This window comes from Mastigoproctus giganteus, chromosome 1, assembly GCF_048544385.1.
Source record: "Mastigoproctus giganteus isolate SK-2022 chromosome 1, ASM4854438v1, whole genome shotgun sequence".
Taxonomy (NCBI): Eukaryota; Metazoa; Arthropoda; class Arachnida; order Uropygi; family Thelyphonidae; genus Mastigoproctus; species Mastigoproctus giganteus.
Genome location: NC_143575.1, coordinates 255,210,836 through 255,237,016, shown reverse-complemented (window position 1 = coordinate 255,237,016; position 26,181 = coordinate 255,210,836). Strand labels below are relative to the sequence as shown.

Here is a 26,181-nt window from a genome sequence, read left to right as displayed (position 1 = left end):
ATCCCTTTGCTCTTAATTCGTGTTTCCTACAGCACAAATTCTCAAATTGCCTAAAGGCTAGAGGTGTGAATATGCGGTGGCAGTAAATACAGTTGGACCTCTCTTTAACGAACTTCCATATAGCAAAATTTTCTATGTAGTGAACCTTTTTTGATTTCCCCTTGGTCATTATATTGAAAATAGTTTCCATATAACAAACTGATTTCGAGAGACCTGGGTAGGCATTGTTTGCACCTCTGGCCTTTAGGCAATAACGCTGATGCTATAGAAAGCACAAATTAAGAGCTAAAACATTTTACAATTTAATGGTGCCTGTAAAACCCTGCAGGAGGAAACTGGGCAACCACAGTGCAGAAAAGAAAAAAAATGGAAAAGTTTGGGAGAGACCTTTGCCCAGCAGTGGGTCAGTAATGGCTAAAAAGAAGTTAAACCTATACAACTTATATATTACTATGCCGAGAAGTCCTGTTCGTCAGCTATCCACAGCCATTAACAAAGATTAAGGCATATTCCCAATGCAGGCATTGGCTCTGGTCAACCTATTTTCTACTGTAAGCATCCTAATAGAGAATTAGGGGAGAGTGATTTTCCTTTATCTCAGAAATTCATCTGTTGTTTCGAAGAAATGAGTCATTCACACCTTCACCTGTCTCTGTTTACATGGTAACTACAAGTGGTCCCTATTTTCAGTTGTGTTTATACTGCTGTGCAAATAACCTTACAGTGTCTAAGAGGAAATCCTTGAGGGTAGTGTGAAAAAGTGGAAGTGCTAAATAGTGTAGATCAAGGCATTAAAAAAAAAAAAGAAATCGCTTTAAAATTTGATGTCCCTGCCAGTAATGTGTCAACCATACTGAAAAACCTTGTTTCGATTCTCAAACTGTGTGCCAATTTTGGGCAGGAGCAGTAGTGCATAGCACAAGCTTCTTGATTAGACCGGGGTTCGAGCCCGTGACCACCAAATATGGAGGATGCGGAAAGGTCAGGGAATGACCACCGCATATCCCCGGAGCAATATGGCCTTAGTTGCTAATGCTCCTAAAAACCAAAAATAACAATAACCTGAATGCGTAATATGTTACGAAAAACTAGCTAACGAAAGCACGAAACCTATTAAATTAAAAAAGACACTTGCATACGAAACATCCAGAGCTAATGGAAAAAACTGAATCCTTTTTCAAAAGATGCACCGACGCCACACAAGGTCTGAAATCTTTCATAAAGAAACATATAGCAGTTCCTTGCAAAGCTTTAAGAGCATTGTTGGAAGTTTCATATTTAATAGGAAAAAATTTGTAATCACATTATTGCCGAATCTCTTGTTCTCCCTGCAAAGTTTTTAAAGATGCAGTAAGTATGATCAGCTTTATTAAAAGTAGAAGCTTAAATAGCAGACTTTTCACTATACTTTGCAACGAAATGGGATCTGCTTATAAAATGCTTCTTTTATACACGAGAGGGGGTTGTCCAGTGGTAAAGTGTTGTGACATCTTTTTGATCTCAAACATGAAGTTTTATTGTTTTTATCGGATGAAAATCAGTATCTTGCTCAATTGTTTATAAATTGAAAATGGCTTGGAAAACTTAGTTACCCTGTTCATATATTTGAAAAACTTATTCATTTAAATTGAAATCTTCAAGGCCAGGAAACAAATAAATTAATATTCAGTGATAAAATACAAGCTTTCAAAAAGAAGCTTAATCTTTGAAAAACTGAATTTGAGCGTAATAATACTGATATGTTCCCATGTTTTTCTGATTTTGTTAATAATATTGACATTTTACAATTTAATGATATCATTGCCACCCACCTGACAATGCTAATTAATAATTTTTCTAAACGATTTAATGTTTCTCCAGAAAAAAAAAAGTTGTATTGGATTTGTGATCCCTTTGCTTTTGAAATTTCTTCATGCCAAAAAAATTACCATTTAGCAAAAGGAAGACCTCATCGACTGTTGCCGATGAAGCATTTATGTGCTTGTTTCAAGACTACAACTTGTGAAAAATTTTGGCTTTCTCTTCAAGACGAGTATCGGAAAATATCCAAATTGGCAATACAAACACTGCTACCTTTCGAGTCTACATATTTATTAGGTTGGCTTCTCAAAATTAACATCTATAAAAACAAAACAGTGTTCCAGACTTCATCCAGAAGATGACACGAGATTAGCAATTTCAAATATGGATCAAATATTATTGGTTATCCAAGCTCATCCTTCTCATCAATTGTTTGTTTTGAAGAATAAGAATTTGATTTGTTGTTTTTGGTGTATTCAATTAAAATATTAAACAATTATTTTAATGTGTAAATCACAATGGAAACAATTATTTTATTCCTTTCTCAGTAGTCAAATAAAATTTTCTACTATGTAATTTATAAAATGCTATTTTTCCTTGCTAAAATCTGGTCATCCTACCTCGGGTTTTACATTGAGGGGGGGTCATGTCAATTTTTTATTTAATAAAGGGGGTTGCGAATGAAATAAGTTTGTATGCCACTGGCTTAGGCCAAAATGTGCTAAGTCAATTGGAATAAGTAATTTGCATTACAACAGCCAGAAAAATAATACTAAATGTCCCCTTAAAGTTATAAAAGGGGCTTTTATAACTTCCAGGCACTCTAGTATGATATATTTCCTATCATGCATGGACTTCAGACAATGAGGGAAATTCTATTAGTCACTGAAATCTTAGGCAATTTGTAGCCACGTTTCCTCACATGCCGAGAGCTGGAAAAAAAGAAAAAAAAAAAAAAAAAAAATTACTGTTTATTATGTATAAAATGTCCATCAGGAACTCTTATAATATTAGTTATCATTTGACATTTTTTAGACAACCGAAGATGATAACTGAAGATATGACTGTCACAAGTGATGCCAAGAAACAACTGGTTGTTGAAAATACCTCTCATTTTGGGGTTGAGATGTTGTACAACAGATTTGGCCAAAATGGAAAATATTGAAGAAGCTTGTGATTTATTAAAAACAGTTAAAAATAAGATGAAAAAGTGATCATTTTCTAGACTAAAGCAGAAGGGTAGCATGCCTTGTGTGAACAGCAGGAGGCATGCAACCCTAAACGTGTTGTTGCATAAAAAAAAAAAAGACCATGTAAACATAGCTTAATGGATACAAAATTTGGCACTATTTAGTGTTCTCTGAGGGGAAGGCACAGCCTCTGTTCATTAAATGGCAACTTCTGTTCTGTCATGGTTTCACAAATTTTAGTATTTTTATTCTAGTCATTTTCTTTCCTTTCCTTTAAATTTTTGTCTTTCAGATATTAGAGAATTACTGTTATTTCCTAATTCCTAAGTAATGTCATTATGAAGATACATTAGATCTATTGTTATTCTACTTTTTATTTTTTCCCCATATCAGTTACAATAGTTTTTTATTCAGTTATAAATAACCTGACAACTAAATTTTAATTAAAAAAAGGGTAGGTTACTGATGCTATAAGCATAAGATTGGGTTTATATACGAGAAATAAGTCTACAGCATCAAACTAAGTTCCACTTTCCACAAGCCATGCAACCCATGTTGGGAATGGAATGTCCTTGTCATAATTTTTAATCCTGAGATTATGCATATTAACTTATTACATAATGTCCAGTCATTATATGTATACATATAATGACTGGACATTAGGTAATAAGTAATACACTGGGTATACATATTTGATTGATGACGACAACAATTGTTGTTAGTAGGTAAGAGCACGTACTTTTAAATTTAGTGTATTGGTGCAACAATCTTAAATTTAACCCTGATATGCTGAGCAATTTTTTTTTTGTTGCACTCCCTTCACGAGAGTTTACTTGTCCAATGGAAAAGTAGTGTTATTCTCGCCTTCCCCCTCCACCCAATTCACATTTACTGGACTGTAGTTTTAAAATTACATCAAGCATAAGCTTTGCACATGCCTCTGCCATCATTAAACTAATCTATACTTCTTGATATATAATATTTAATCAATGGCTAGTTGTTGAAAACTAGGCCTCAACAAAAGTTGACTAAGATCTAGGTGCTGCTGCCAAAAGTTAGTCAGTTAAAGGAAGGAGGGGGAAGAGAGCAGCATAAAAAAAATCTGGAACAGACATGTAATAAACTCTAGTCATGTGATGAATGAAAATACTGGTGTCTGCCTCACTTGTTAGCATTAAATTCACATAATGTGAACTTCTCAAAGCAGCCAATATCAATTTCATGCTGTGATATTGGACAGTCAACTGATAATTAAACTCTGTAAAAATTAAAAGCTTTTAAATTTCTGAAATGTGATTAACTTTTATCTATATTTTAAATTAATGATATATTAACTTTATATTAGCTATTCCCAATACACAAAAGCAAAACAAATCAAAAAAGCAGAACAGACAATAAATTACAGGTTTAATCCCCGAGTTATGAACAAGCTCTTGACTAACTATCATGAATATGAACAAAGCCCCACAAAATAAATTTTCATGTTTTCAAATGAACAATTTAAGTTTTTTTTTTTTTTTCCTTTCTCCAAGCAAGTGAAAAATGATAAAGCTTGCTGTTATGATGTTGAATAGGAAATTGATTACAAAATGCTCTCCAGGTAACTAATTTTCTCAACAGCTAGTTTTTGTTGTTATTTGGTTTTTAGGAGCATTAACAACTAAGGCCATATTGCTCTGGGGATATGTGGTGGTCATTTCCTAACCTTTCCGCATCCTCCGTATTTGGTGGTCATGGGCTCGAACCCCGGTCTGATCAAGAAGCGTGTGCTATGCACTGCTGCTCTTGCCCACCTGGCTACGGAGGCGCCTCAACAGCTAGTAAAAACCAGCTATGACTGGCTTGGACTATTATTCTTTGTCACATTCCTTCAACAAATAAGATTTGTTCTATAGAATAATGCTGTTAATAGTTTGGCATCTGTACTAGAGTCCAATATATTGTATCATTGTTGAAAATCATGCTAATCCTTGCAAGATGCAGACCACAGCAATCCTAAAACAAAGAAGTGACAGTTCAACTTCACAGCCACTAGAATGACTTGGTGAAATACTAATCACCAAGCTGGATTCCTCAGTTGGCATGATGACCATGGCAATCATGTATGTTGAGCCCTGTTTGTAACAATTAATGAATAAGGAATGCCACTGTAAAAATATAGTATAAGATACAAACTATCACTCTATGAACAAGATGGCAGAAAGGGTATTGTCAAGCCAAACATTTCTGAATGCCTTTGGTGAGTCCATAAAATCTGAAAACGTTTTCAAAGAAATTCAGTAGTCTAAATTACAAGTGGCTTGGCAGTTACTCTGTGCATTTCAGTGAAAACAGGGAGAACAATACCCTGACAAGTAATTATCCTTATGTGTTGGCAAGTTGTGATTTGAAGATCGACTATTTCCTATAAGAGAGAAAAATAAACTAAACCCACATAATACTAGAACTTATAATGTCATCAAATGTATGATCTTCAAACTGGAGACACTAAACAATTACCAGAGAAAATTTTTAAAAGGACTCATATGCAACAATTCTCTCTATTAATTTCTTAAGTCAAAATAATGGCTCATGATATCGTATGGCTAATAACTCACATATATAAAATTTAATTTATACTTAGTTTTTATACGTTAGTTAAATTATTTTGATGGAAGAGAACATTCCAAAATTTTAAATATACAAATTATAACTGATATGGGAAAATCACGCATTCTGACTCCTCTTTGCTGATCTATTTAATGGATTTTTCAAACTGGTTATCTTCAGCAATGCAGTGGAATGTTCTCTTTCATCATTCTATAATCCTATGTTACTAAAACCATGCCTTTCAATGTTCATATAGTAAGAAATATTTTGTATCCAGAATATACAAAAAAAAAAAAAAAAAAAATCAGTTACCTGATGTACTAGATACAGCAGGAACAGAACTTCCAAAAACAGGAGGGGCTGCTATTGTTGAAGCACTAATTGTTGCTGTAGTGGTAGTAACTGGAAACCAGTTATGTGCTGTTGTTTCTGAAGCTTCATCATGGTAATGGAAAAGAGTGTCCAAATCAGCTAGTGCAGCATACCGTTCAGCTGGAGGAGGGACACCTTGCTGCTTGACAGCTGGCGGACTGAATGCTGCGTTTATTGTCAGAGTTGGTGCACTGCTGGACTGACTTACCGATGTTACACTTGCTGTACTGAAGGCTTGGCTAAATAATGCATTTGTTGATGTCACAGAAGATGCACTGTAGGCTTGGGTTGAAACAGTAGTGAACATTCCACACTGACCAGATGAAACTATGGAATTAGATACTGCAGTACTAGTTGCAACTGGAAAAGATGGCCACTGGGATGGTGTTGATGTTTCTGGTGGGTTGAGAAGAGGAGAAGTAAAGGGATTGGTAGGGGTAAACGTGGGAAGACTGAGAGGACGGGGCATAGCTGTGCTGCTGCTGCTTGACTGCAACTGGCCATGAGAGTCCAGTCTGGGAGGGAGCTTGTGTGAGGAATATGTTTGGGAAGGAGGGGGAGGGGGAGCAGTAGAGAAGAGAGGATCAAGTTCATCATCAAATGATGTCCAGCCAGCCGGAGGTGTATAGGCTTTCCTCTGGTGGTGGGACTGTGATGACTGTGGTGATAATGCTAGCACGAAGTGCAAAAAAAAAGGAAGATGCAAAAGATAAAAAAAGAAAAAGAAAGCTCCATCTCTGGCACAAAATTTATACTATTTAAATTAATTATTGTGTTACATTTACAATAAGCATTGAAGTACTAGATCATGTGATTAATAAAATAATAAAATTCACTTAAGAGGAGATCTAATAGCATTCAGCAAAAGCAGCCAATTTTTCCACTTCAAAAAACAAAAACAAAAAAAAAAAAATAAATAAATAAAAACAAAAAAATCTTCTAATGACTCTAAATGCATGCATTTCTGCAGAATATGATAGTGAAGTATCTAATGCTAGATGATACACTTATGAGAAATTTGAAAATCAGCAGTTTTATCAAGCATAAAATAAAAGGAAATGAAAAATAAAAGGAGTAGAATTCATTGCAGCAGCAGGCAGCTAAAATAGCAAGTTAGACTAAAAACTTATGGCTATGCTAGCACTATGCAAAATAAAATTTTAAAAATAAAAATGCACACATTAAAAATTATTACAAATTTAAGATTTCAAGCATTTTAAAAAAAATTATCTTGGATTTGATAAAACTTTAAAAATTATTTAAAATAAAGAATAAATATGCATGATTTCTATATCAACTTTAACATTACATATAAAAGATATCCCACAAAAATTTCTGCATTGCATAAATTTTTAAATAATAACTGATATGAAATAGGTGATATCTACTCCACAGGTCAATCAATTTGTCTATACTAATATAATTTCCATAATATCAACTATATTACCAAACATTCCTCTATACCAAGAGAAATAATTTACAGATTGGTTTTAACAGAGTGTAGGAAATTCTTTTTTCTGTAATGTGGAACACTTTCCACTAATTTATGACACATCAATGGAAATACATCTCATTTATTCCATTAGAACAGCTTATAATTGATCACTATCCTCCATGAAATGAGCCCTCACATCTTTCCAATTTGTCACATATCAGTTCTATTAGACTCAGATTAGAACTCAGTGCAGGCCAGTTCATCAGTGTTACATTACCCACCTCACAATTAGGAGGAGAATAATGTGATTGGAGGCACTATCCTTTTGAGAAACAAGTTCCACTGCTAAAATACTACACCAGGGTTGGAAGAATAGCATTACTGAGGATATAACACCTCATCCTTGCAGATGAGTAAATATCACTCCTCTTGCAATCCACAAAACTGTTTATCCAATACCCTACCACAAAAAAGCATGCCCAAACTATCAGACTGTCACTATCACCAAGAATTACAGTTGGGATGGAGCAATGCTTTTCAAAAGTGCTTTTTGGGTTGGTGCCATACTAAAGTTCTTACAACTGATAAAAAAGTATACAAACTATATTGCCAAAAGTATCTGTACACATCTGAGATTTGGGAAAAATTGAACCATACTTGCCAACTACATGTCAGGAATAGGTATAAAAGAAGTTGTGTTCATTCTAGAAACAAGCAGTTAAAAAAAATACAGTAGCCAGGTCACGGTGTTGAGCTTAACGATTTCCAACAGGGAGCCATCATAGGCTGCAATATTAACAATCAAGCTATTCATGCCAGTGCAGCAAAACTTCAATAACCTAGATCAATGGTGGCTGATGTAATCACCAAATGGGAATGTCACAGTGCCACTACAGCCGGAAAATGTTTTAAGAGACATCAGAAATTAACAGAAATATACTGGAGGAAGCTCAGAAAAGTGATATGTAGATCTTGCCAGTCATAATTAAATACTATCAACCAGGAGTTCAGGGAGGACACAGAAATTGATATTAGGAAGATATGTAAGGAGCTCAATGGCATTCAATTTTATGCCATACATAGCTGGATCATTATTTACCAGAGTGTGTCATCCCAATTGTGAAGTTCGTCAGAACTGCTGCCACTGTCTGAGGTTGTTTTTTTTTGGTTTACTTGGACCACTAACCACAGATTCTGAGGGGGGGGGGAATGAATGCTATGCACTACATTCACATTTTGGAAAATTCTGCTCTTCCCTACATTATTGCAACGATAGAGAGAGTCCTTGTCTATTTCAGCATGATTTTGCACCATATCGTACTCTACTGCCTGTGATAACTTGGTGGGTGTGCAAAAGCTTCAATGGCCTGCCTAGAGCTCCAATTTTAACTGCACTGAACACTTTTGGGATGGAAATGAAATGTTGGCTTCAAGACAGGCCAACATAATCAAAAGCGATAACTGAATTGACAGCTGCACTGAAGGAGCTGGAGAAAACTTACTGCTTTCCTGTTATTAAAAATTAGTTCAGTCTACTAACAAGGATAAAATGTGTAATGTAATTAAGGCCAAAATGGGCTGATATATTATTAAATAACTGTACAGCAGGCCCCCGTTATAACGCAGTTCGCTTTACGCTGATTCGCTATAACGCTGTTCTTATATTATAACCCGTATCTGACTATAACGCTGTCACAGATCACTATAACGCTCTTTTACAGATTACATTTTTGACATATTTAATGAAATCGTTTCATTTGATGGAGTCGATAACTTGAAAATGAATAGCAAAACAGCATTAAAACGTTTCCCACGCCGACTTCAGCAATTTTCCCACGCTCGGTGAAATTTTCTCTCATGCTAATTTAAGTACAGTCACTTGTTACGTAGTTCCGAGATCAACATTTTAAAAAATGATCAAATATATTGCTTGTAATATTTGCGTTATATGCATTTATCCGAAGTCTAGTCATCACTCAGTACAGTATTAGACATCGTGCGTAACGAACAGTTTACTTGAACATTGTATCATAATTAATTCAACCAACGCAGTTATATTTTCGAAGAGCTAATAATGACCGACAGGAATGAAAATGCAACAACGTCTGGGCGCAGTACAAAGACTATAAATGTAAGAAAAAGACTGAATTTGAAAATTAAATTAGACGTTTTGAAGCGAATCGATTCCGGTCAACGACAAGCGGATGTGTGCCATAATTTAGGACTCGCAAATTTAACTGTAAGAACAATTATGAAAAAATAAAGAATTAATTTTAGCAGCGGGAAAGATAGCTGTTCCACTGCAAGCAACTAGGACTAGACCGGCTATTAGGATTGAAATGGAAAGACTAATTTTTTTGAAGATAATATTCCAATGCAGAATTCAGTTAAGTTAAATATTAAAGAGAGAGAGAGAGAGAAAGAGATTAGCCAATACGATGATCTGAAGAAAACTCGCCTAAAAAAAAAAATGTGGAACCATTTAAAACTGGTAGAATAGATTTAAAATCCCGGGAGAAGCCGCTAGTGCAGATTAAGGAGCCGAAACTTTCAAAAAAGAACTTGTTAAAATTATTGAAGAGGGGTATTATGTGTTATACTTCTCAACAAGTTTTTAACATAGATGAAGCAGGACTTTTGTGGAAACGAATGCCTAAAAGAAGTTTCATATTGAAAGAACAAAAAACATGCCAAGTTTCAAAGCGGCGAAGGATCGGTTGACTTTATTGTTGGGTGGTAACGCTGCGGGCCATTTAAAATTAATACCCCTTTTAGTTTATTTGGAAGAGGGCCAAAGTTCAACTCAAAATCCACACATTTTTCATGATTAAATTCATCCATTAAATTAAATCAATTAAATTCATTATTTTAATTGGAATTTTGTTTACTTTTGAGACGCAAGTAGTTACCACATAATTATACGTATGTAATGCAGAATATTTTATATGTGCAAATATTTGAATATTAAATATTTTGACCGACATTTGTGCATCCTTTCATTACCGTTTATTATTGATTAGGAAATATCCTATGGCACCGACCGCAGCTCACAAATACATATGTTACCTTATGGGAAAGCGGCGCTCGCTTAGCGCGGATTCACTTAGCGCTCTGTTTTTCCGGAACGAATGATCAGCGTTAAGCGGGGGTCACCTGTATAAATAAATCATTCTTTAAAACAGTTCTTCAAACAGGCCTCCGGGGTTGGGTAAATTCATATTGTGATTTTAAATGTTTCTCACCAATCACGTATTAAAATAAGACACGGAAACTAGAATTTTAAAAACTGTGTTTACTACTATATATTTACAATTAAAATAACTTTACAACTAAAAAAGATAAAAAAAATATATATATACATTGAATAAAATACATTAAAATACCGGGTTAAGAGCGATAAAACTGACCATAGCTTTCGAAGGCTCCTGCCTTCTTCTTCAGCGGTAGCTTCCTTGTACTGTGGTGCATCTTAAGTACCAGCAGGTTCACAGTCTAAATCATGTGTTTCATCGCCACGTGTTCTATTCTCCTGTGTACTGGGACCGGAAGCGGCTTGGGAGCGCTTCATATGAAATCGTTCATCCCTTCTGAGGATCGTAGCCTCAAAGAGGGGATGAATCCACAAGCCTTTGTCTCTATTGATGTTCTCTGTCGAACTAATCCACAAACTCTTGAGCCACTTGTGGTCCCAGAACCTATGCACCTGATCAGTGATGATAGCTTCATCCGGGGAGATCTGGTGTTGCTTCTCCCAAAAATGCTCGGCCACGGCAGACTTACCATAATCTGCATTCCTTATTGCCTTAGTGTGCTCCCCCAGCCATTCTTTGAGACAGCGCTTTGTTTCCCCTACATAACATTCCCCACAATCTGGGCATTTAATACTATAAACGACCCCACTAGCATTCTCTTTTTGAATGGGGTCTTTTACTTGTGACACGATTGTGTGCAGCTTCCGGCCTGGAATCTGCACACAACGCGTCCGATAATTTCTTAGTACCCTAGTTATAGGCTCAGTTAAGCCCGGATAGTAGGGAATGTATGCAGTGGCTATTGGAGTAAGGGTTTGCATCTCTTCTGATTTTCTCCAATATACTTTTGTATAATCCTCTGGGGGTAGCCACACTTTGTAAGATCCGCCGTGACACGTTCATATTCTTCTTTCCTATCCTCAGAGGTACTACAGTGCGATTTTGCCCTGTCTATTAACGCTCTGACCACACTGTTCCTATGATGATTGGTCTGACCAGAATTATTGTGCGAGTACTGGCCTTTACACATCTGTTTCCTATAGACTTTAGTTTTTAGTTGTTGGCCTTCTCTATAGACCAATACATCTAGGAACGGCAAAATTCCTTCTTCCTCTACCTCCAAGGTAAATTGTATGAATGGGGAGAAGCCATTTAAAAAATTTACCACTTCATTTTCACTCCCCTTTTGAATAATTGAGAATGGTATCATCCGTGGGGAGAAGCCATTTAAAAAATTCACTATGAAGTGGTGAATTTTTTATTTTTTTATCATCCACGGGGAGAAGCCATTTAAAAAATTCACCACTTCATGTTGAATTTTTTTAAATGGCTTCTCCCCATGGATGATACATTCTCAATTATTCAAAAGGGGAGTGAAAATGAAGTGGTGAATTTTTTAAATGGCTTCTCCCCATTCATACAATTTACCTCGGAGGTAGAGGAAGAAGGAATTTTGCCGTTCCTAGATGTATTGGTCTGTAGAGAAGGCCAACAACTAAAAACTAAAGTCTATAGGAAACAGATGTGCAAAGGCCAGTACTCACACTATAATTCTGGTCAGACCAATCATCATAGGAACAGTGTGGTCAGAGCGTTAATAGACAGGGCAAAATCGCCCTGTAGTACCTCCGAGAATAGGAAAGAAGAATATGAATGTGTCATGGCGGATCTTACAAAGTGTGGCTACCCCCAGAGGATTATACAAAAGTATATTGGAGAAAATCAGAGGAGAGGTGAACCCTTCACTCCAATAGCCACTGCATACATTCCCTACTATCCAGGCTTAACTGAGCATATAACTAGGGTATTAAGAAATTATCGGACACGTGTGCAGATTCCAGGCCAGAAGCTGCACACAATCGTGTCACAAGTAAAAGACTCCATTCAAAAAGAGAATGCTAGTGGGGTCGTTTATAGTATTAAATGCCCGGATTGTGGGGAATGTTATGTAGGGGAAACAAAGCGCTGTCTCCAAGAATGGCTGGGGGAGCACACTAAGGCAATAAGGAATGCAGATTATGGTAAGTCCGCTGTGGCCGAGCATTTTTGGGAGAAGCAACACCAGATCTCCCCGGATGAAGCTATCATCACTGATCGGGCACATAGGTTCTGGGACCGCAAGTGGCTCAAGAGTTTGCGGATTAGTTTGACAGAGAACATCAATAGAGACAAAGGTTTGCGGATTCATCCCCTCTTTGAGGCTACGATCCTCAGAAGGGATGAACGATTTCATATGATGCGCTCCTGAGCCGCTTCCAGTCCCAGTACACAGGAGAATAGAACACGTGGCGATGAAACACGTGATTTAGACTGTGAACCTGCTGGTACTTAAGAGCAGCGCAGTACAAGGAAGCTACCGCTGAAGAAGAAGGTCTTCGAAAGCTACGGTCGGTTTTATCGCTCTTAACCCGGTATTTTAATGTATTTTATTCGATGTATATATATATATATTTTATCTTTTTTAGTTGTAAAGTTATTTTAATTGTAAATATATCTAGTAGTAAACACATAGTTTTTAAAATTCCAGTTTCCGTGTCTTATTTTAATACGTGGTTGGTGAGAAACATTTAAAATCACAATATTCTTTAAAACATTCAGGTGGTTACTTTTTGGTTACATTTTGGCAGTACAGAGTACAAAAATACAAAAGGCAGTACCTTCAAGAACACCACTGCACACTGCTGTTTGCAAAAGGTTTTTGGGCAACATCTTATCCATGTAATCCTTGCAAAGCTCTAAGCAGTATGTGCTTTAGAACTGTTCTTGTACATTTCTGGATCTCTTAGGTGAATTTTTGGTAAATTTAGGTGCAGCTTTTCTGAACAACATGGCTAATTATTGAGACATATCCTGGTCACTATGCAACTTTTGGCATTGCCAACTACCTTCCACTTGTGTAGATGGGGGGGAGGATTTTTGAACTGCTGAAAAGCTCTAAAAAATTGTTAGTTTAGCCATATAGTATAACCACCTTTTGTTTCCACATTGCAGATCAATTACAAATGACACTATTACCACCTACAGCCTCATTTGTATATATATATGCTGCCAGACAATTACCCCTACAATATGTGCTCATTCATTACTGTTTTCAATACTTTTGGTAACAATGTATAATGAGGGTACCTTCAGAAATTATCAGAAAAATTATTTGCATGCTTGTTTGTGGTAAAATACAGCAATGTTTTTTATCAATTAAATATTTTATTTGTTGGAGGTACTCTGTGAACAAGACATGTCACATCTATAATCAAAAGTTGCATGTGTATTTTAAATTCTCCATAGGCTGGAGAATACAGTACTGAAGAAATCACAAATTCTGGAAAAAATTATGCTCTGGAAATGAAGATATACAAATTTAACTAGTTTTTTAGCTCATATTCATAAGAAGATTTGGAAGTGTAAAGATGAACAATGTTTCTCATTGCCAAAACCTCCAAACAAAAGAACAAAAATACCTGATATAACCAATAGGAAATAGCAGTTTATATTTTTATAATATTCTATATTTAGAAAAGCATCTAGACCAAAATATTTCAAGAAAATAGATCTTTATTCAGGAAATTAGGAATGTGGACCCAAACTTTAACCTTAGCAACAGCTGAACACCTTATGGGAAGACTACTGACTAACTTACAGCAGTAGGCAGCCAATATTTTGTTATACTGTTTCAAAACATTTGTCAAAAGCTGAAGAATGTGCTGGCCACATCACAATCTGACATTCCAATTCATCCCAAAATGTTCCTCAGAATTCAAATCAGGACTTTGTTCTAGTCATGCACAATTATGCAACATTATTTTCCTCAAACTAAATGCTTTCAAAACTGATTTATTTCTTTCAATGTTATCATAGAGGTATATACAGAACCATTTCTGCAATGTTCATAGTACAAAGGTGTCCAAACTTTTGATGTAGAATATAAGCATTGGGATTCAAAGCACTATGGACAACAGCTTCTGGTCCAAACCACAATGAGCAGTGCTCACATAATAATACTTCAAAACTTTTGTTAAAATAAGTACTGCAGTAAATAGCATCTTTCAAATCCATATTCAAGTGTCTGGTCTGAAAAGTATGTAGCATTACTTGTCACTACAGGATGTTATTCATTTTGAATCCAAGATAAAACAAGTGCAGTTTGGCATTTGAAGCATTTGTAGGGTTTCTGAGCTGCAGCTCTACCATCAAAACCAAGGCATTCAAAAGCTCATATATGTCCAACCTAACTGATGCCAGGACCATCAATATTGCAGCCATCTTCTTTTGGGATTGTTGATGCCTCACTTTAAGTGGTTGAATGAATCATTTCTTGACTGTCAATATCACCTTCATTCTTTTATATTTTTAATTTTTTTTTATAATTTTATCTACAGCCAACTGTGAAAGGATCAGATGGCAATAGCATGCAATGACAAATAACTGATATGGCATCTAATCAAGGTTCTTGCTATATAAATAATAAATACTGCAAATACTGCATACTTTTTTTTTTCAAAAATAATATACCTTACCTCCTGCACTGAAGGCATTTTCAAAATTAGCAAAGTTTCCATTTGATGTTGAACCTATTAAAAAGTATATTTAAATAATTAAAAATAAGAAATTATAAATATATTAGAAAATATATTCTCATATATTATGAGATTTCTAAATCTTAAAAATCTAAAAATCATCACACAATTTAGTTAAAGTGTTATCACGCCATATACAGGAATTCCTCGACTTATGCAAGGGTTGCGTTCCACGGAACGCTGTGTAAGTCGGATTTTTCCCCATGCTTGTGCAGCACTCGCAACTATGCTCTCTGAATTGTTTGAATCAAAAAAGAAATGTTCGACGAACATGTAAATAGAATTATTTATTGTATTTATTCAATTTTTTTCTCTCGTGCGCAGGAAAAATTACAAAAGTGGGCAATTTAAAAAAATTTCAAAATTATAAAATTACAAAAAAAAGAGAGGAGATAGGCATAACGTCAGTAAGTTTTACCTCTCGAGCATCGTTGACAGTATCAACGTCTTCAGCTGATAAGTACGCCGCTGCGGAGATTTAGAAGGGGTCGGCCACTCAACCTTACGAAAGAACATTAATTGATGATTGGACGGTGCTTTTTTCTTTTCATTGTAGATTTCTTTGTAGCAAGCAAGCATATCATTCACCCCTCTGTTAACTTTTAAGAATCGTTTGCTGTCAGGGTCCATCTTTTCAAACCTCGCCATTACCGATGCAATTTCACGAAATTCCATTGCCATCTCTCTGTTGATGAAGTGTCTTGGCTCCTCGTTTGGTTCATTTTGAGCTTTGTCAGCATTTTTTTCTTTCACTATCGCTGCCTGCAAGTCAATAAGTTTTGTTAGATAATTCCTTCTCTTCTTCCTCTATTAACTTCACATCTTTGGCATCAACCTCCAACTGAAGTAGCTCTGCAACTTTTACAATCTTATCTGTAACCTCTTCATATGATTCGCTTTTTTCAAATCCTTCGAAGCCTTTTATGTGCCGTGGGCATAGTTTCTTCCTTGTGCCATTTAAACAACTTTTATTAATTTCCGCTCAGGCCTTATTAATGTTTAAGATGCCGTGGTAAATATTGTAAGATTTCCAAAAGTCTCTTAATGTAAAATTTTTCTGTGTCTACTGCAGACAATGCCATTAAGTAAAAATATGTGGAGGTCCTAAAGTCTTGAAACTTTATTAGACAGTCAGACAGACGACTGCAGACAATACCCGAGAAAATGATCTGCATAAATAGTATACTTTTAAATTTGAAATAATACCCTGATCCATAGGTTGGATGAGTGAAGCCGTGTTTGGCGGTAGAAATATGACTCTCGCGTTCGTTGTTGTTATTTGGTTTTTAGGAGCATTAGCAACTAAGGCCATATTGCTCTGGGAATATGCGGTGGTCATTCCCTGGCCTTTTCGCATCCTCCGTATTTGGTGATCATGGGCTCGAACCCCGGTCTAATCAAGAAGCGTGTGCTACGCACTGCTGCTCCTGCCCATCTGGCTATGGAGGCGCCCTCTTGCGTTCAAATTGAATTAATCTAGATGTGTAGGATGTCCAGGAGCACTATCTAATAGAAGAAAAATCTTGAACAGAATGTCGTTGTCTTTACAATATTTTTCAACCTCGGGAATGAAGCAGCATTTAAACCAATCCTCAAAGAGAGATGCATGCTCTCTTGTTCGATCGGAAATGCACGGGTGGCTTTACTGATGCCCTTAAATGCATGAGGATTTCCAGAATGGTACACAAGCAGTGGTTTTAATCTGTAATCTCCTGCTGCATTAGCACCAAGCAAGAGTGTGGCCCTATCTTCTGATGTCTTGAAACCTGGCATTGTATTTTCCTCTTTGGCAATGTATGTTCAATCCGACATTTCTTTCCAATACAGAACATTCACATCAACATTAAAAATTTGCTGTGTTGAATAGCTGCCTTCATCAATGATTTTTTCCAACACATCACAAAATTTCTCTGCAGCTGCAGAATCGGCACTGGCGACTTCACCACATACTTTAACATTGTGGAAACCAGCACAATGCTTGAACCTATTAAACCACCCATTGCTTGCCACGAACTTGACATGGGGTCCGACGTACTTATTCTTAATATCTTTATAAATACTTGTTGCTTTTGCTTGAATGGTCATTAGACTCAGGGGCACTCACTTCTGAATCTGATTTTCCATCCATATTATTAACAGCTGTTCCATCTTCGATATAGCACCTGAACGCTGTTTTGTGATCACTGTTGATCTTAAGTATGTTGATATGTTCTTTTACACGTGCACTGTCCTTTAAAATAGTATTCACTGTTGAAGCAGTGAGACCCAATTCCCTTGCAATGGATGACAAACTTTGTCCTGCTTTGTACTTTTTAATCATTTTCATCCTCATTTCTAAATGAATTTTGTTTCGTTTCCTGACACTACCAACACTTGCACTTTTAGTTGGTCGCTTTCCCATCATTATTGTAATACATAACTAGGAATGAAGAGAAGATTCTGAAAATTGTTTTTATATGATTGAAGATTTCAGTGAAGGGGAACACAATTTCACCATAATAGCGTAAAAACTCACACAATTTCAGTTATCGGTATTATCGCAAATGCAATAAGATCGAGTTTACTACCCGTTTATAATTAGATGCACTAACATAAAAGCCCAATAAACTGGAAAGTGTAAATTGTTTGTTGTTTTACGGTCGTGACCTCCAGAAACGTGCTTTAGAAAAATATCACAAAGGCATTCAAAATTGATTCTTATAACGGGAACATATGATAACAATAAAAGGGTAGTGCAATTTCCATTATAAATATGACCTTTTAGAGAGATAAATAGCTTAGTAATATAGCGAAATTTTCAACTTCCAAGGACTTGGAACGAATTAAAAACAAAAAAAATCAATTAATTTAAGAAGGGAAAAAAAATTAATGTAACTGAAATGCAAAGCACTGTGTGCAGTAATAAACTTTTTTTCACATTATCCATAGTGAAAGTATCTTTTCTCTGTAGCACATCCATTGATAGATTTTGAACAGCCTAAGAGTACAAAACTTGCTTCTTGTCCAAATGGTGGTCGAGCTTCTGGTCTCTTGCCAGAGCTACTGGCTGCAACTTTTGCCCCATCTATACTTCCATCTCTGTTAAAACCTGATGGTTCTACTACCTGCCAAGCTAAAAATAAAGCTGACTAGCATCCTACCTTTATTCTAACTCCTGTATTGATGATCTTGGTAAACTACCTCCTACCATTCCCATTACACTCCGTTCAATGCCTCCTGCAGCCTTTAATGAAAAGAATGTTGGAAGAATTTTGAACAATCTTGATGCCAAGAAAGCTCTCTCTTACTACTACTCTGCTTCACCTTTTTACACTCTCTTAATCTACTGATGTTTTTCCTTCTGCTTGGAAATTTTTCATATTTGGTAAGTTCATAAAAAATAGTGACAAATCCTTCTCATTCAATTATCATCCTATTGCACTTACGTCTACTCTTTCTAAAGTAATGGAGAAATCCATTAACCACTAACATTATCAATCCATTGGTGTAACCATCTACAAATTCAATGGAAAAGTCTGGTGAAACTTAAATAGTTACTCTTGGCATTTCTAAGGCTTTTGATTGTGTTGGTATAAAGGTCTTCTAAGGGCTTCCATCTTATGGAATGCTGACTGTTTTTTGCAATTGCATATCCAGATCTCTCTCTCGATCTCTCTCTCTCTCTCTCTCTCTCTCTCTCTCTCTCTCTCTCTCTTTCTCTTTCTCTGACCACTCGCTGTGGGTGATGGTAGATGCCAGTCTACCTCCTAACTTCTCCACTAATGTTGGTGTTAACCAATGTTCACTTCTCTCTCCCACTCTTTTCCTCTTGTATATTAATGACCTTCTTCCAGTGTGAGAAAATCCCATCTGTAGTTTTGCTGGAAATAGTACATTGCATTCCACCTTCCAGTTTGAGAAATCTGTACAAGCAGTTTCAATTTCTCAAATATCCATCACTAATTCCTTTGCTCTAATGGGGCCAAAGATTAACCCCGGGGGCTCACATCTGATGAGTATGGGCTTGGCAAACCCAGGGGCCTGAGCTGGATATCATCATTCTTCTCTTTCTTGGTGATGCCTTTCTACTTTTCTCTCTCTCTCTCTCTCTCTCTCTCTCTCTCTCTCACACACACACACAGGGGGGGGGGGTAACTTGGGAATTTTTTTTTTTTTTTTTTTTTTGGCTGGTGCAGCATAAGCCTCAGGCTTCCTTGTACCATATGGCTAATAATAATAATAATAATAATAATAATAACTTAGTTAATTTCAATCCTCCAAAAGCTCATTCCTGTCCTGTATCTTGCAGAAAGGAGTCTGCTGCTCTTATGCTTGACTTCAATGGCACTCAGATTTCTAGACGAGCCCACATATCCCTATTAGGGATTAACCTGACTTCTCCTCTCTCTTTGCATAAGCATATCACAAATATTAAAGTCTGTAATCAAGTCACAAAGGAGGTTAGGCAAGTAAAGGTAAATTACAAGAAATCTTTGGCAAAGGATGCAACAAAAAACAGCACAGACTTCTTTACTTATGTAAAGATCAGAAATAAGGGAATGAATCAAACTGATCCACTTGATATTGATGATTCAACTGTTGATGATCCTGCTTAGATAGCTGACAAACTGAATGAATATTTTGCACCTACATTCACACACGAGGAATTCTGTAGGAAGGTGGATGCCAGAAGTTTATCCAACTCTAACAGGAAGCTAAATGATTTTGTAATAACTGAGAGGAAAGTAGAGGAGAAATTGTTGAAGTTAAACATATTTATATAACTTATATTAAATAACTTAAATTTATATAACTATCCAGTTGTATTAATAGAGACAGCACAAAGGAAGTAAGCAAATCTTTAGCCATAATTATGAGAGCACCCTTGGATTCAGGGGAGGTCCCCATGAACTGGAGATGTGCAAAGTATCCCCAATTCAGAAAGGGGAAATCAAAGGGTGCCACGAGTAATTACAGACATGTTACATTAACTTCTGTTTAGGGGAAAATAATGGAGTCACTGGTTAAAGATAATTGATAATGGAGTCACTGGTTAAAGAAGCATTGCAGGATCATCTAGACATGACTGCAGTAATATTTCAGAAACAGCATGGGTTTTTTAAGGGAAAGTCTTGCCTGACCAATCTGACTGGAAACTATGATGTGGTCATAAAGGAACTGGATGCAAAAAATAATTTTAATATATACACATAAAGGACTGCTGTACAATTTGGAGTACTATGGAATTAAGGGCAAGTTGCTGCTATGGTTCAGTGGGAGAAGACAGAAATTGGTAATCAGTGGACACTGCTCTTCGTTGACTAATGCTATTAGTGGAGTCCCCCAAGGTTCAGTGTTGGGCCCATTGTTGTTGTTGTTGATAAAGGTATATCAGAATTAATGACCAAATTTGAAGGTGATACAAAGGTTGGGAGAGCTGTTAATTACAGTAATGATAGTATGCTGCTGCTGCTGTAACAGGATCTAGAAAAGTTGGGCAGATGGGCTGAGAGGTGGCAACTGTAGTTTAATATTGAAAAATGCAAAGTACTGCATATGGGCAACAGTAACCCCAGAGTAACATACCAACTGTGCAGTACTACACTCAGGCTAATGGAGAATGGAAAAAACCTGTGGGTAATTGTGCAATCAGATATGAAGTTTTCAGCTCTGTAGTGATACTTAGGAACAAAAGTTCCTGTGTATCATTGACAGCACCCCACAAGCAATGGTTAGGCCACACCTTGAGTATTATATGCAGGTCTGGAGGCCTCATTTTAGTAAGGAACAAGTACAGAGAAGGGCAATGAGATTGGTGAGGGAAACAAAGGGGTGCTCTTACCAAGAAAAGCTTAAGGTCTGCAAATTGAAGTGTCTGCAGACTAGGTGCCTGCAAGGTGATGTGATCGAGGTGTATAATGCTTTAAATAGTTTGGGCAAGCTCAATGATGACGGAATTCTTCGTTTTGCTCAGATTATGCACTTCAGGGAACAAATTTAAATTGATGAAAGACAGTTGCAGAACAGATGTGCAGAAATTTGCCTTTAGCCAGCGAGTGGCAGAACAAACTTCCATCTGTTGTTATGGAGGTTGACAGCTTAAATAGATTCAAGGAACAACTGGACAAACTTTTAGAGCAAATGGATAGGTGAAATGGGAAGTTTTTTTTTTTTTTTGCTGATGCAGTATAAGACTGCATTCTTGCATTATATGCCAGTACTAATGGTAATGCAGGATCATCTAGACAAGACTGCAGTAATAGTTAAGACACAGCATGGGTTTGTTAAGGGAAATCTTGTCTGACCAATTTGATTGGATAATACAATGGGGGTCACAAAGGAACCAGAGGTAACAAATAATTTTGATATCATATACAGTAAGTCCCTGACTTACATAACTTTGAACTTATGTAAATTTTTTTTCACTCAAATTTTTTTTTTTTTTTTTTTTTTTCAGGATTGTAAAATTTAAAACAGTAGGCGGGGAAAGCAATCAATAATGACGAACACAGCATGCATATATATTGCACAAGTGAGATATGGAGTAACGAGCTTAAAGAATAGGAATGAAGAGAAGATTTTGAAAATTTATTTATGTTTTTATGACTGAAGATTTTAGTGAAGGGGATGCAAATTTCACCATAATAACATAAAAACCCACAGAAATCCAGCTATCAGTATTATCTAGAGTTTACTACCTGTTTATAATAGATTGCACTAACAGAAAAGCTCAATAAACAGAAAACTGCAATGTTTTTGTTTTATGGCAGTGACCTCTAGAAACGTGCTTTAGTAAAATGTGAGCTTGCGTGAGGTGATAGTGTTTCTGCCTTAACACCTAAGTTCTTTACAGAAAATTTCATTTTGACCATTATTATGGTGCCGACTAAGATAATAAGTGAGAGTGGTACTAGTAAATCTACCAAGAAAAGGAAAGCGATCGATTTGGAAGAGAAATTTAAAATAAAAAGGATGTATGAAAATGGTCAAACATTAACAAATATCGTGCAGAATTTCGATTTGTCAGTGTCAACAGTGAACACAATAATAAAGGACAAAGACTATAATAACCAAGGCTACAATATACATATCAGTTTTTTTAGCATTAGTTGAGGCATATGATGCAAGAAAGCAAGCTTATACAGCATCAGCCAAGAAAAAAAAAATCACTTCCCATTTCTCCCATACAGTCACTCCAAATGTTTGTCTAGTTCAGTCTTAAATTTATTTAAGCTATGAACTTTCACAACAACAGATGGAAGTCTGTTCCACCCACAACTACCCGCTGGCTAAAGACTAAACTTCTCAGCTAATCTGCCTAACTTTTCTAGATCCTGTTGCAGTAGCATACTGTCATTAACAACCTGCCAACTTTTCTAACAACTGCAAACTTGGACATTAAGCCAGATATACATACTTTCATCGATATCATTGAACACATTTATTATACAACTGTCTTTCCTCAATTTGAATCTATACCCCCTCAGGTTCTTAATCTGAGCAAGTGGAAGTATCCTGTCGGCATTGAGCCTGCTCAAACCATTCAAGGCCTTATACATCTCGATCAGATCACATTGCAGGTACCTGGTCTCCAGATGCCGCACAACTTGCAGAAATTAAGCCTTTCTTCGTAAGCACAACCCTTTGATCCTCTCACTAATCTTGTTGCCCTTCTCTGTACTCATCCTAGCAACTACATCCTTCCAAAAATGAGGCCTCCAGACCTGTACATAGTACTCAAGGTGTGCCTGAACATTGCCTTATACAAGGGGATAATCACCTCCTTTTCTCTGCTAGCAAAATTCCTATATATCATTCACAAAACTCCATGACCTGCTCTGGCAGTCCGTCTGCACTGCTCAGAGAACTTCATATCTAACAGCACAATTACCCCCAGGCCTTTTTCATTCTACACTTTCCTGAGTGTAGTACCACACAGTTGGTACATTTCTCTTGGGTTACTGCTACCCATATGGACTACTTTGCATTTTTCAATGTTAAACTTCAGTTGCCACTTCTCAGCCCATCTGCCTAACTTTTCTAGATCCTGTTGCAGTAGCATACTGTCATTAACAACCCTGCCAACCTTTGTAACTCTGCAAACTTGGACATTAAGCCTAATATACTTTCATCGATATCATTGATAAATACACAAAACAACAATGGGCCCAGCAATGAACCCTTGGGAATTCCGCTAATAACATTAGTCCATAGAGTAGTATCCATTCTCTGCCATCTCTCACTCAACCATCCCTTTATCCATTGCAGTAACTTGCCTTAATGCCATACCGCTCCAATTTGTACAGCAGTCTTCCATGGGCAACAGTATCAAAAGCTTTCCCGAAATCCAAGTATATGATATCAAAATTATTTTTTGCATCCAGTTCCTTTGTGACCATATTGTAGTATCCAATCAAATTGGTCAGACAACGCTTCCCCTTAATAAACCCATGCTGTGTCTGAGCTATTACTACTGTCTTGTCTAGGTGATCCTGTATCACCTCTTTAACCAGGTGACTCCATTATTTTCCCCGGAACAGAAGTTAAACTAACCAGTCTATAATTATTTGTGTCACCCTTTGAACCCACTTTGTGGATTGAGGATACATTTGCACTTCTCTCTGACTCTAAGGATGCTCTCATAATTATGGTTAAGGGTTTGCTTACTTCCACTGCTGCCTTGTTCATTATAACTGGATAGATTCCATCTGCTCCAGGTGTCTTTTTTTATGGTTAACTTCAATAATTTCTCCTCCACTTTGCTCTCAGTTATTACAAAATCACTTAGCTCTCTGTTAGAGTTTGATAAACCTCTGGCACTTCCCTCATTGAATAACTCCTCATGTGTGAATGACGATGCAAAATACTCATTCAGTTTATCAGCTAATCGAGCAGGATCATCAATATTCACACTATCTATGTTAAGTGGACCAATCTGATTCATCCCCTTCCTTCTAGAGTTTACATAAGTAAAGAACTCTTTGCGCCCTTTGCCAAAGATTTTTCGTAATCTGCCTTTGCCTGCCTAAACTCCTTTGTGACTAGCTTATATCTGCCACAGGCTTCTGTGTCGCCTGATAATTTATATGCATCCCATGCATTTTTCTTCTCTGCCACGAGCCTTGTTAATTCACCCGACATCCATTTAGGCCTGAACCTTGAACAGTATATCTTAGTTGGCATGAAAAGCGTAGTAGCTTAATTCCCCAAAGGTTTCCCATTTAGAATTCACCCTTGGTACCATCATCAGTTGATTCCACTGTATAGAATTTAAAAACTGTCTGAGACCACTGTAGTCACCTTTACGAAAACAAAAAAACCCTTCCCTTTACCCTTGATGGTAGTTACATCCTAAAGTAAATCCCATATCAGTACATTGTGATCACTGTCACCTAGTGGTTCCTTTATCTGCAAATTCTTAATGCATGAAAAATGAGTAATACTCTTAATCTGCTGCTAATCAGATTAAGGTCATTACTCCCTCTGGTTGCCTTTCAAACATGTTGCTATAGAAAACAGTCATCCAATAAATCCACAATCTTGCTAACGCGCGAGTGACAACCCACAAGTTCCAGTCAATGTCTGGAAAGTTAAAATCCCCCATCACAAGACATTCTGATTTACTGGCCCATTCTATTTCTCTGCACAACTGTTCATTGTACTCATCAGTCATTAGGCCTATAACATATTCCTACTCTCATTTTCCCTTACCCAGTGTTTATGTCACACCAAACAGACTCAACATTGCATCAACTGGATGCACTTCCTTAGATTTTATGTGTTTCTTAACTAACAGCATAACCCCTCCTCCCTTCCTATCCTGTCTGTCCTTTCTGTACACATTGTACTCCCCAAATTCCATTTCTGCACTGCTTACATCTGTGTGACACGATGTCCCTAATATCCCAACAATATCTGCCTTTGTTGTCTTGATCAGCACTTCAAATTCATCAATTTTATCTACTATACTTCTGGCATTAGTGTACATGCAATTGTTCTTACTCTTAGTTACCCTAACACAGCCCATGTATTTACTTTTTCCACGATGACTCACAGCAGCTCTTGAAGTTCCCAGCAACTTGCTCTGCCTGCATCTAACACTGCCTCAATAGCATCAGCAAATATTCTTGCACCCTTTCTATTTAAGTGTATCCCATCCCTGTAGAGGCAGTCTCTCCTGTTAGCAAGCACAGCACAACAGCATGCATTTTTTCTTTGTTTTATGTTTTCTTTTCTTATGTGCCAATCCAGCTACTTCACTGCTGTCCCCAGATAAAGTTTTTAATTGAACCAACTAAAAATATATAACTAATTAATTGAAAAATATATAACTATTTTTCTTCATTCTTCTGAGGATATTATGTGGTTTTTGGCACATCAGGGATATAGAAGCAATATTTTATTAGCCATTCCGAGTTAAGTAAAACTCTACTTATGTAAGAAGTCCTGGAATGTATGTTGAGGACTTACTATACTTGGATTTTAAGGAAGATTTGATACTATTGAACATAAAAAAAAAGACTGCTGTAAAAATTGGAGCAGTGTAGCATTAAGGGCAAGTTGCTGTTGTGGATAAAGGGATGGTTGAGTGGGAGAAGACAGGGAGTAGTTATCAATGGACATTGCTGTTTGTGGACTAATGCTATTAGTGGAGTCTTTCAGGGATCAGTGTTGGGCCCATTATTCTTTTCTATTTTATCAATGATATTGATGAAGGCATATCAGGCTTAATGTTAAAGTTTGCAGATGATACAAAGATTGGGAGGGTGGCTAATGGCAGAAATGATGGTATGCTACTGCAACAGGATCTAGAAAAGTTAGGCAGATGGGCTGACAAATGCCAATGAAGTGCCTAGAGAGAAAGAGAGATAAAGAAATGCCTAAAGTAATGTATCATTTACGTGGCACACACACAAGTAGTGGAAAATGAAAGACCTGCAGAAAAATGTGCAGTCAGATATGAAGTTCTTTGAACAATGCAGACAGGCTGC

The 26,181-nt window shown here is 36.6% G+C and overlaps 1 protein-coding gene across 2 annotated transcripts in view; it reads right to left on the bottom strand.

Moving 5' to 3' along the window:
* Window positions 1-26,181, bottom strand: part of LOC150091797 (uncharacterized) — a 115,921-nt gene that overhangs the window by 6,828 nt on the left and 82,912 nt on the right. Inside the window, exons 5-6 of one of the 2 annotated variants that reach the window (XM_090376985.1) lie at window positions 15,152-15,205; window positions 5,892-6,623 (exon numbers count right to left, since the gene is read on the bottom strand). In XM_090376985.1, coding sequence (XP_090233111.1) covers window positions 5,892-6,623; window positions 15,152-15,205 — 786 coding nt within the window. The remainder of the gene's footprint in view (window positions 1-5,891; window positions 6,624-15,151; window positions 15,206-26,181) is intronic. The other variant, XM_090376988.1, reaches the window with a different exon arrangement.